Here is a 12739-nt window from a genome sequence, read left to right on the forward strand (position 1 = left end):
CAACTAAACATATATATATATATATATATATGTATAAGTTACAATGGAATACTTGAAATGTACTAAATTCATTTTTGTGCTTTTGATATATAAAAATGCCATACTTTTATTAACAGAAATGAAACAATAAACTTAATTTAAAAAATTATAGTTGTAGTCAGGCTTGGTGGCACATGCCTTTAATCCCAGCACTCGGGAGGCAGAGGCAGGTGGATCTCTGTGAGTTCAAGGCCAGCCTGGTCTACATAGTTTCAGGACAGTTGGAGCTACAGGGAGACCCTGTCTCAAAAAGACCAAAAAAAAGAAAGAAAAAAAAATTATAGTTGTATTCTCCTTCTCCATGATGTATTTTGATAATAGTCACTAATGCCTAGAAGCACATCTACATGTCTGCAGTTTTGAATCACATCAACAGGAAACTGAATTCTTTCCAATCATGCTAAAGTTTTTTCTGCAATCTGCCAGATTTCATCTTCAATAGTCCAAACAACTGTTTTGCAATCTTATCAAAAGCTGCAATACAAACCAAGCACATGGTGCTATATGCCTGCAATCATGGCACTCAGGAGACAGAGACAGGACTGTCATGGTTCAAAGCTACCCTTGTCTACATGGTGATAACTATGGGCTACACAGCATCAAGTCAGCCACATAGGAAGACCATGTCATAAAGCACAGGCACACACTGAAGAGCTGCAATTCGATATGCTTAGGAAGTATTCTTCAAAATCCAACAAAGTCTCTTTTGTAAGATTTTTAAAGCAAACTGGGAAATTATATTCTAAGACTGCATCAACACTTAGGTTTGAGGAGGCTAGTTTTTCTTTTCTTTTTAAAATTATGGTAAGGACTGGGAAATAGTTCAGTCAGAAGAGTGTTTGCATGATAAGCATGAGAATCTAAGTTTAATCCCCAGAACCCACGTAAAAACCTAGGTCTCATGGTACACCTTGTAATACCAGGAATAGGAGGTGGAGCCAGAGAGATCCCTGGGCTTATTGCCTAGACAAACTGGCAAGTTCTAGGTAAAAAGTAAGAGGTCCTGTCTTGACAAACAAAAATTAAAGAACCAAACCAGATGGTATCTGTAGGAATGACATCGGAGGTTGACCTCTGGCCTGCACACACAGGTGTGTACACACACACACACACACACACACACACACACACACACACCAACATGCAAACCCACATACACACACAAAAATGAAAGAATTATGGTAAGATATTAACAAACTTTTAACATTTTAAGTAGTACTTATTATGCTCACAATGCTGTACAACTAATACTACTATTTCCAAAACATTTTCATCATCTTATTCAGAAATTCTACAACTACTACATAATAACGATCCATTTCCTCCTGCTGCCAACCCCTTGTGATATTTAATATACTACTCTCTAACAATTTGCTTTCTATCTAGTTACTTCATAAGTGAAATCACAGAATTTCGGTGTTTGGTTTACTTAGCAGATTGTCTTCTAGATTAATGCAAAATGCAGCACAACTTTACTTCTATACTAAATAGTATTTTATTACAAGTATATATACATACTCATATACTATATTTTGTTGATTTATTTAATGATGGACACTTGAGTCATGTCTACATTCTACCTTTTGGTTACTGTGCATGATGCTGAAGTGATAAATATTTGCACGAAAATATGTAACTTCCTTCACATTCAGTTTTTGGAGATAAATGCTAAGGAGTATAGCATAATTGGTAGTCATAAGGTAAATTTAAATTTAGCTTTTTCAGGAACTGTCAACCCTTTTCAACATTTATATTATTTTACATTCACAGTTAACAATGCACAGGTTCTCATTTTTCTACAACCAGCAACACTTATTTTCCATTTCTTAAAAAATTATAGCTATCCTCGTAGACTGATTATATTGAACATCTAAAATGTTTACTGAACCATTTGACAATTTAAAAATTCTGTTGTTTAGCTATTCAATCCTTATCAGATTGATTAAAATATTCTCCCATTTCATAAGCTGTCTCCATTTTCTTTATTATACCCCCTGCACAAAACAATTCTGGAGATGCCCAACTTCCTTTTTATTTTAATGTTCATGCTTTTGCTGTTATATCTAAGTCCACTGCCAGAACCAAGTTCACGAAGATTTAGCTCTGTTTCTTTAAGCTTTATGGTTTTAGCTCTCATATTTATGTTGGTGATACATTTGGAATTGACTTGTTTATAGTTATAAGTCACATCTTTAAATCATTTTTTTGAAAAATTTTAAATGAATTCAAGTTATTTATCAAAGTCTTGGCAATGTGTCACTGTCCTAAGTACTTGGGATAACTAAGCAAAAGGAAATAACTCTACCCCGTAAAGCTTACATTTATCTTCAAAAGGCTCCCATGTACAAATTTCAAGAGGAAAGATTTTTTTTTCTTATTCAGTACTTAAAACATCTTTGCCTGCAAGGGCCAAAAATGAGCAGCCCCACCTCTCTTAAAAATTAAGATTATCTGCTGGGTAGCCTAACCACACAAGTTCCAATACATTTTTGCAGGGGAGATGGAGGTATAGAAGTGAACCAAACATAATCTTTAGCTATTTAAAGGAATCAAACCCCAAGATGACCAGTTAGTTCTTGACTGTTCAAAATACTGTCAAGGTGTCATGTGCTTTCTGATTTAAAAAAAAAAAACTATCATTATCTATTACAATTAAAATGGTTTATTTGTTGTGGTGCTGGGAATTGAACACAGGTTCTCACATGTGCTAGGCATGCATTCTACCACTGAGCTCTATACCTCTAGTTCCCAAAAGATTTTATTTTTTAAAAAATTAATTATTAATTTTTTCAATATTTTATTTATTATTTTTATTTTATGTGTATGAGTGTATTGCCTGCATGTAGGTAAGTGCACCCATGTTGTACAATGCCTGTGGAGGACAAAGGAGGCCATAGGATCCCCTGGAAATGGGGTTACAGTTGTTAGTGGCCATGTGGGTGCTGGGATTCGAAACCAAGTCTTCTCCAAGAGAACAATCAGTGTTCTTAAGCACTGACCCATCTCTCCAGCCCCTTATTATTTTTATTTTATATGCATGAGTATATTGTCTACATGTATGTGAAGTACACTATGTCATGCAATTCCCATATAAGTCAGAAGAGGGCATCAGATTCCCTGGAACTGGAGTTATGAACAGTTAGCCATCATGTGAGTGCTGGGAACTGAACCCAGGTACTCTGCAAGAGCAGCCAGTGCTCTTTCCACTGAGCCATCTCTCCAGCCCCAGCAAAGGTTTTACTTTCATAAAATTAACAATAAACAACCTGTAAGATATCTATGAACTTAGGCTTCCAACTTCACTAGTGCAAGAAATTCCCCTAAAATGACTCCTTTGTGAATTCTACTCAGAATAGCCATAACCATTAGAGGGTGATATTTCCACAGGTTACATTAAAACATTATGTATTTAAGGAAATAGTTTACTACCGAAATATTTTTTCCCCAGAACCCATGTCCTTTCTGGTTGGCAGAATCTAATATATCAAAATGCAGTCATCTGAAGCTTCTTACCAAACATCACTAGCTTCCATCAAATCTTCTTTTCTATAATGTTATTACTTCAGATCATTAGTCTTGTTCTCTCTATGCATCTCATATCATAATTCACTGACAAGAACTATATTTAGAGGGCTGAGAGATGGCTCAGTTAAGAGTACTATCTGCTCTTACAGAGGACCTGGGTTCAGTTCCCAGCACCCACTGCCAGCTAACAACCACCTATAACTCCAGATCCAGGGGATCTAAGGCCCTTTTCTGGCCTCCATGGTCCCTGTATGCATGTTGTACACTTACATGCAGTTAAAATATACATAAACAAAATAAAAAGACAAAATTGTATTTAGCTTATTGTCTTCTATGTGTCATTAAAACCATAAGGGCAAGAAGAACATGCTATGAGGCTGTTCATTTTTGTCTTTTACTATTAAGTAAATATATTTTCAAACATTAAAGCTAAACTTAAATTTAGTTGAGTGCCGCAAAGAGACTCGTATTACTTCAAAAATCACAGATAATGTAAGCATACTGCGTTAATGATATATTCTAGATGGTTAGTTTTGAAAAGTTAAGCTAACAATGATGATGCCACACAACCATTAGTTATCATATCATGGCACAGTCTGTACCTACACGCCAGCTACAGAATTTGGATATAAAAATGTATTACTAGCCAGGTGTGATAGTGCACGCCTTTAATCCCAGCACTCGGGAGGCAGAGGCAGGCAGATCTCTGTGAGTTCAAGGCCAGCCTGGTCTACATAGTGAGTTCCAGGACAGCTGGGACTACAGGGAGACACTGTCTCAAAAAGACCAAAAGAAAAAAAAAAAAATTAAATAAATAAATAAAAAAGTATTCCTAAGAATTTTATGAGCAATTTCAAAATTCTTTTGGTTAACTCTAGAACAACAACAAAAAATTCTTAATCATTGTTTGCCAGAGGGGGTGGCACGTACCTGTAATCTCAGCACGTGTCAAAGAGGAGACATCCGTGTGAATATGTGCAGTTCCTTTACATCCCTGTGTAGAAGTCTACTGATTATATTTTTCAATTCTCTAATGTTTGTTGAAGGTAATTCTAATCCTGTTTAGCTACTACAAATGATACTGACATTAAGTTTCATATAGGTTTCTTTACAGTATTTCAAAATGCCAGGCCGTTGTCCAAAAGTGATTGTGATATGAACTAGCACAATAGTTCAAAGACTTCCAACTTCTCACAGCTTACACTGGCAGAAGTTACCCTGGTTAGTCTAACAGACACAGAAATGGTGGAGCTGGTTTTACGTTCCTCCTGTCACCTGGCTCCTCTTCCACTTGTATCTTCCACCCCTTCCCCCCGTGGCTCACTGAGGTGGCACTACTTCACTTTGTATTCTGATGACTCCTTTCTAACTCCTTAGTTTTAAGTCCCCTTGGCCTAGGGCTTCCTTTGTCATGCTTCCTTTAGAAACTCATGTTTTAAACTTTAAAAAATTATTGACATTCTTCATAGCTAACTTTTTATTTAAAAATTCTCTGCACATTTTATATATTTTCTTGCACTGTATATTTAGGTCCCTTACTCGGTCTGAATGGTGTTTTTGTTTTGTTTTATATTTAAGACAATGTTTCATTATGTAGCCTTAGCTGGCCTGGAATTTACTATTATGACCATGAGGCAACCCTCCTGCCTCAGCCTCCCAGTGCTGAGACCGCAGGTGTGTACCACACAGCATTTGGCTTTCTTTGTTTTGTAGCCACAGATGGTCTGTTCTTGCCATGTAACCCAGGCTGGCCTTCAACTAATGGTAATCCTTCTGCCTCAGTCTTCCGGACACCAAGTTTACAAGGCACTACACCAAACCCTGTTTCAAAAGTGTTTTTTGTGTGATCTTTGCAAGGAATTATTTCATTATTTTTTTAAAGATAACTGTTATAGCCAATCCTTTTCCATGCCACCTCTATCATATAATAAATTTCCTATATGATGGCCTATTTCTTCTGTTTTCTGCCGTTCATTTAACTGAATAGCACAGTTTCCATGCTGCAGTAATTACTAAGGAATCATATCCACCCTCCCACCCTTTGTGTATCCTGAAGAATGTCTAAGTTGTTCTTAGCTAAGTTCTAAAAAGCATACAGTAGAAAGGCCTTAGAGGAACAGTACTGTGAGTCCTTCACCTCTACTTTAACAGGTACCTCCACAAGCACACAGCTGTTTTTATTTTTTTAAGGTATGTTTTAAAAGATGAACTTGGTAAAAACTGTCTCCATTTATTTCTTCCTATTATCTTCATGATAGAGGTGACAGAGTTCAGAAGTTAAGTAACTTGTTTCATCCAAAATCCAAAATAAGAAAGTAGCAATAACATTTAAACCCATGACTTATTCCGAATTTCTATTGTGGCGCCTATAAAATACATAAAACTAAAAGAGCAATCTAAATTTAGAACTAGCAAATTAAAAGAAACACAAAGGACAAGAAATTCTGAAAACTAAGTAAGTATGGTTATGTCTCAACATTTTACAAATAAACCTGGTAGGTGGAAGGAGTGAAAAGCAGGAAATCAACAGGCTAAGGTAATTTTCAAATAGGTCCTTTGTTTGGTGTCTGCCAACAATACAAAATTTCTATAGATACGCTACTTCTAAATTACAAAAGTCTAATAGTTTAAAGATTTTTAAAAATTTACATCTATCTTAACATGAAAAATTAAATCTAGAAAAAAAAAAAGCTTCAAAAATCTCACAGAAAATCAAACACAAGATATGAAAGGCTGAATCATTTACCTGCATCAGATACTGTGCGCCTTCTCTCAAGTCATCTGCATGCACTGGAGCATAGAAAGCCTTCATTTTGTTTTTAATGAGCCATCGCTGATATCTGGCTTGATCAATAGACATCTCTTTCATGGCCTGTCTCCTAGGGCCCTTTAAATACAAGTATCAACACATTTACTGGAAAGGTAATCTATTTTACATTTACCAATGCCATTCTATTATACTGGGTTGGAAGGTGTGTGTTCAAATGCTGAGGTGGGGGAAGTGTATCGCAGGATCCCATTCTCACTAATACTTACAATTACAACAAGGAAGAGTTAATGGGAAGGTACTGCCCATGCCTGGAGCAAAGGAGGAAAACAGACTTTATACTATTTCAATCTTAAATTAGTAAATTTTGAAATTCACAGAAAATACATTACATAAAACAAAGAGTTTCCATTTTTCTACAGAAAGTTTCTGGTTTACTTAATTGACCTAAACTACAGTAACTTGAGATCGCTGAAAATAAAATAGAAGCATACGTTCTTCAAACTTCTGTTAAAAGATAAAAGGAAATGAGCTTTTTAAATTCAAATTTTCATTCTGATCCCTGGGATAAGCAAAATATAAAAATGTGTTATACACAGATAGATACAGAAAAAAAATCTAAAATCATTTAAAAGTACACACCATATAAATAAGTAAAGGGAAAACACTTTCTGTATGGAAATTGCTTTCTCTATACTGTCTTGTACTCAAGACACTGACTTGAGCTGATCAGAGAGACAAACTGGAAACTCTGTAAGTCCTATGTAGGGCCAGTGTCTCCATGTGTGGCAATATCACCCCCACACACACACAAAAACACGTGTGCCCATGTTCTCATGCCCTTGGCTTTGTTGCTAGACAAGCTGAAGAGCACCATTCATAGAAGTTGGAAAACAAAGCACAACATGCATTTCTGGCATCTAAGTGGGTGAAACTTTGAGGAGAACCTAATGTTACACACTAATTTCTTATGCAGGACAGGTGAAGCATCATCAGGCAATTTTTCTTAATAGCTAACCTGCTAAAAGGAAAAAAAAAAAAAGCTACTTTTGGGTGAAAATGGATAATTACTTTAAAATTATTTACTTACTCCCAGTTAAAATAATTACAGTTCAAAATATCAAGATATTTTTTAAATGTTACTTTGAAACTGTTAAGGGAAATAATATTTTGAAGAAAACTTATTCACTGCTGGTAAAGTGAAAACTGGAGCAGCCATTATGGAAATCAATATAGGGGTTCCTTAAAATGTTAGCAACTAATCTACCACAGGATCCACTCTTGGGCATATATCCAAAGGATTCTATACCCTACCACAGAGATACTTGCTCTTCCATGCTCACATGATCTATTCACAATACCCAGGAAATGAAACCACCTAGATAGCCATCAATTGATGAATGAATAATGAAAATGTGGTACATTTATACAATGGAGTATTATTCAGCTATTAAGAAATATGAAAATCCTTGGGAGGGGGAGGCAGATGATCTCTCTGAGATCAAGGCCAGCCTGGTCTACATAGTGAATTCCAGGCAAGCTGGGGCTACAGGAAAACCTTGTTTCAACCCCCCCCCAAAAAAAAGAAATATGAAAATTGCAAGTAAATGGATGGAGCTGGTAGAACATCCTGAGTGAGGTATGTTGCATGTTCTTTCCCATATCTCAATGCTAGCTTCGAATCTTTAGATGTTTGTTTCATTTAGAAAACATAGAATTCAGGAAACTAGTAAGGAGCAATGGGGGGAGGCAGTTTAAAGATGAGGATAGAATCCAATGATAAAAAGGGGGGAAAGGGACTAGTGGACCAGGAAGGATTAAATGGGGTGGAGGATGGGTGAGCAGTGTAGTGAAAGGAATATGGGGAGGGATAACTAACACTAGGGGCCCTTTGAAAAATCATATGGAAACCTAGTACTGTAGAAACTAAAATATATACTTACATACAAGAAAGGAGCTTAAATGGAGTTCCCTATAATGAGGGGAAATGACCCTACTAGATACCACATAGGCTAGCAAATAAAATGCCCTCTTCTGGAGTTGTGGGCTGGGAGGGGGGACATGTCCCAGAGACCTCCAAACATTACTGGCAATTGCCACTGCTCTTGGGTACCCTCCAGAACTTGACAGTAAGACCCTATTGGCAAAGACACTATAAGCCAAGTGTTAGAACATGAAACCATCAAGATGGTACTGACCTTGAAGCTTCATCTCTACTGGCTGGCTAGCTTTCATAGTGCTGGGAGCTGCTAATGCACATTACCCAGCTCTGAAACTTGCAAGCTATAACTACTGGCCTGTCAAGACATGCACTGGTACAAGCAAGAATGGCATGGATGTTATTGGAGTAATCAAACTATTTTCTGACTGGATGTAAGGCCTGCTCCATAAGAAGCCCATACCTGCACTGTGACTGGGGGCAAGAACCTATGGCTAGATAGGTCACAGAACCTAGAAAAGATCCCACTACTATTATTCTGATAAATGAACAGAGTATTAAACCAACTCCTAATAACTGATTGTTATACCAATAGATCAGTGACTCACTTGACCCTCATCAGAGAAGTTTCTTTTTACAGTGGATGGTTATTAACAGAGACTCACAACTGGTCATCTTACAGAAATTAAGAGCCTACAGAATGTGCAGTCCTAAATGAAACATGTATGTCACACTTCTCTCCCCAAGGCGCAGGGATGGTCAGTAAAGATGGGAAGGAAAGATGTTAAGGGCCAGAGGTAGAAGATGACTACAACAAAATAGTGTTTTCTGGACACAACAGGGCAGTTGCATATATGCACCCACAGTACTTGTGACAGCATGGCTCAAGCCAGACAAAATCCCAATATGGAGGGAGAGGTGAGCACAAAGTCCCACCCATAGCTGAGGAGCTGTTGGCAATTGACAGCTACTCAGAGAGTGACAGTCAGTTTTCTTTAAAGTTCTGACTGGGGGGATGAACTCACAAGAGTATTTGAGCAATACAAATTGGACTCAATGGGCTTAAATTTAAAAAAAAAAAAAGATGAAATGAAGTTGGAGATGGGAAAGATGAATGGAGATGGGGAGGGAGAGTATGACTGAAATACACCATAGGAAATTCTCAAAAAACTTAAAAAATATTTTATTTAAATAAAAAAGAAAATGCTCTAGAGGGATTTAAAAGAAAGGAACAACTTCCTGAGAGTACAGCTGATGTTTAAAGGTAAAAGTAACAATTTTGCACATCAGAGAATGCTTTTGCGTGTGGAGTGCCCCATACCCATGCACATATGCATATGCACAGTACTAATTAGACTTAATAGGTTATTTAAAAAAAAGACATGGAAGTTGGGAGAGGGACATATTGTAGGAATATGAGGAGTTGGAGAAGTGAAACAGCAGGTAAACATGAACATATTTCATTGTGCTTATGTATGAAATTCTCAAGAAAAACAAACACTATAATAAGAAAAGAGCAAGCACACAAAAAAGGAGAAATCCTACAGATTTGTTAAGTTACTTCTCATCTAAAAAGGCTTATGAATTACAAGTTGCTTTCTGAGTGAAAAATGTCTTACTATAGAAAAGAGAATTGATACATACCATATGCACATGGCCACAGATCATCAATCCAACATTTTTCGTGAAGTCATGAACAAGATGAAGTAAAGCTGGACGTGAGTTTGGAGAACCTGTCATAACAAGACACTGTGGCCTAATTTAAGATTAAAAAGATAAAATTAGAGAAGTTTGTGACTTTTAAGCTATTTTTCTAAGAATAAAGTTTACAGAAGAACTTTTATTTTTAAAATGCAGAACACATGATTCTATTAAGGAAATTACTTTTTTTTTGAGACAGGGTTTCCTTGTAACTCCAGCTGGCATAGTACTTGCTAGACCAGATTGGCCTTGCCTGCACAGAGATTCACCTGCCTCTGCCTCCCAAGTGCTGGGATTAAAGGCACCAGGAAGGAGGTGACTTTTAACCAGGCCTTCTTGGTACAGGAGAATTAAAAAAAAAAAAAAAAAAAAAATCTTGGAGTAAATATCATGACAGACACACCAAAAATTCTTGGTAATATTACAGAAATTACCATGTTAGCTAAATTTTATGTAACAACTTTTCATTTTCTAAAGGTAACAATGTTCTAGTTATTTCATAGAGCTTGCGAACATTCCTGAGCATGACTACCCCATAATATGAGAGAGCTCCACTCAACACAATTACCTCTAGTTTATCTTATGTCTGTTGTGTAGTAAGTAAGATGAAAAGTGACAGTTTAAAACTGGTGGTGCACGTCTTTAATCCCAGCACTTGGGAGGCTGAGGTAGGCAGATCCCTGTGAGTTCAAGGCCAGGCCAAATGGGGCTACAGGGAGGCTCTGTTGCAAAAAGACCAAAAAAAGAAAAAAAAAAGAAAAGAAAAAAAGTGCTAATGGACTAAAAGCTTTTAATTCTATTAATGACGGTGAATGCCAAAACTACACTCTATTGCATTTGTGAACATGAGAGTGGCAAGATCTTTAGATTTCAAATTACTGATTTCCACTGGAAGATAAAAGCGATATTTTTGATTAAATAATATTCATGTACAAATATTCAGTATCCATTTATCCATCAAAACATTTAGCAAAAGTTCTTTAAATTAAAAATGTCTACAATTAAAACAAAACAGAAAGCAAAGAGCAGACTAAAATTCTAACTTAAACACTTTTAAAGTAGTTCTTAATAAGTATGAACAAAGTCTCAAATGTATTGTCTTATTTAGAATTTTAATAAAGTATATCAAAACTCAATTCTACTTGGGAGAGTTGTTTTGGGACAATCAAGCAAGACTGGTTATTGTCTCTTTCTATCTAGTTTCCCTCTCTGAGCAGGTTACATAGCTCTTCAGTTACAGAAGACATTTCTTTGCCTTCCTAGGAGCAATGTTAAGGAAGACTAACTTATAACCAAAAGATGCGCCCATTACAATTCATGCCACTTAAAAGGGAGCTGCACCCCATATTCTTTCTTCTATATGCTAGATCATAAATGCAGTAATCACTCTGAGTCCACAGACAACACACACCTTTTAGGGAATGGCAGACTCATAAGGTATAAGGAACCCAGGTCTCAAATGACCAAATGTAGCAAAACTGCCTACTTGTCATGAGCACTCCATCTCTGGACATCTATGAATGGCTTCTTTGAACTATTGCATTTAAAAACCTTTGTTAGGGTCATTTAGTCTCTCTTCTAAATAATTTAACTTATCACTAGGAAAGTTAACTTCTCCTGACCCTTACTAAATAGAAAGCATAGTACAAAGTCATATGGTACAAGATGGTGAGTAATAGTGCTTTGATTTTAATCCCTTCCTCAAAATCTCCAGAGTGTAATTTTTTAAAAGTACAGAACCACAAAAATATAAAAAATGAGAGAGATCATAGTACTGAAACATTGAAAGCTATAAAACAAATAGAAGAACAATCAGGAAAAGATTAACTCCTAAATGAATATGGATAGGCAAACTATGAAGCTATCTGATTTTATACCTCACACTCATCAAAATGACTACAAATTGTAGCAGTAAACACCCCCAGAAAAGGCAGTGAAGGTGTGTTAAAAAACCAGAATAATCAAGAGGGCTGGTTTAAAATATACATCAGAAGCAAGAGAGCCAAGTCATTTCCATTACTGTGATGGGCAGATACCCGTGGTTTTTTTTTTTTGAGCCTGATTTGGCTTACTTGCTAGAGCGGACCTCTGGTCTGGAAGACACTGGAAAAGTGAAGGGCATAAGCTATTTGTAAAGTGGAGGAGTAGGAGACTATTCATATGCAAATTCTGGACCTCCAATTCCTTTCCTACCTGCTCTTAGAACTCTGGTAACAAGAACCATATATATATATATATATATATATATATATACAGCTTAAAAGATTCTTTTCAGATCAAAAAGAAAGCCTTTAAGGTAACTTAAATTCCTCAGAGAATGAACAAAGTCACATTAATCTCTATAAATGACTTGACTGGCAAGGTCTCACCACCAATGCAGAATTTCCTTGCCGAGGATTACAAAAACATGAAAGTGTCAGGCTAAATTGAAGAACCCAAATTAAACAGCAAACAGTGAGAAAGAAACTTCAAGGAAACAGTAGTTACAACTTTGGTTGAAAGCTGAGATAAAAAAATTAAAGAAGAAAAAGAATTATTAGCTTTAAGGAAAATAAAAAAGCCGGGAAAGAGTAACTATCATTTACTCCATAGCTTAGCTGTCCATCTTGTTTTAGAACTTATGAATATATAGCCGGGCGTGGTGGTGCACACCTTTAATCCCGGCACTTGGGAGGCAGAGGCAGACGGATCTTTGTGAGTTTGAGGCCAGCCTGTTCTACATAGTTAGTTCCAGGAAAGCTGGGGCTACAGGGAGACCCTGTCTCAAA

The 12739-nt window shown here is 36.5% G+C and overlaps 1 protein-coding gene across 1 annotated transcript in view; it reads right to left on the reverse strand.

Moving 5' to 3' along the window:
* Slc12a2 (solute carrier family 12 member 2) overlaps positions 1–12739 on the reverse strand; it is a 93454-nt gene that overhangs the window by 22723 nt on the left and 57992 nt on the right. Inside the window, exons 16-17 of the mRNA XM_008840891.2 lie at positions 9915–10026; positions 6311–6451 (exon numbers count right to left, since the gene is read on the reverse strand). Of these exons, the coding sequence (XP_008839113.1) occupies positions 6311–6451; positions 9915–10026 (253 nt within the window). The remainder of the gene's footprint in view (positions 1–6310; positions 6452–9914; positions 10027–12739) is intronic.

This window comes from Nannospalax galili, unplaced genomic scaffold, assembly GCF_000622305.1.
Source record: "Nannospalax galili isolate Female #2095 unplaced genomic scaffold, S.galili_v1.0 scaffold490, whole genome shotgun sequence".
NCBI lineage: Eukaryota > Metazoa > Chordata > Mammalia > Rodentia > Spalacidae > Nannospalax > Nannospalax galili.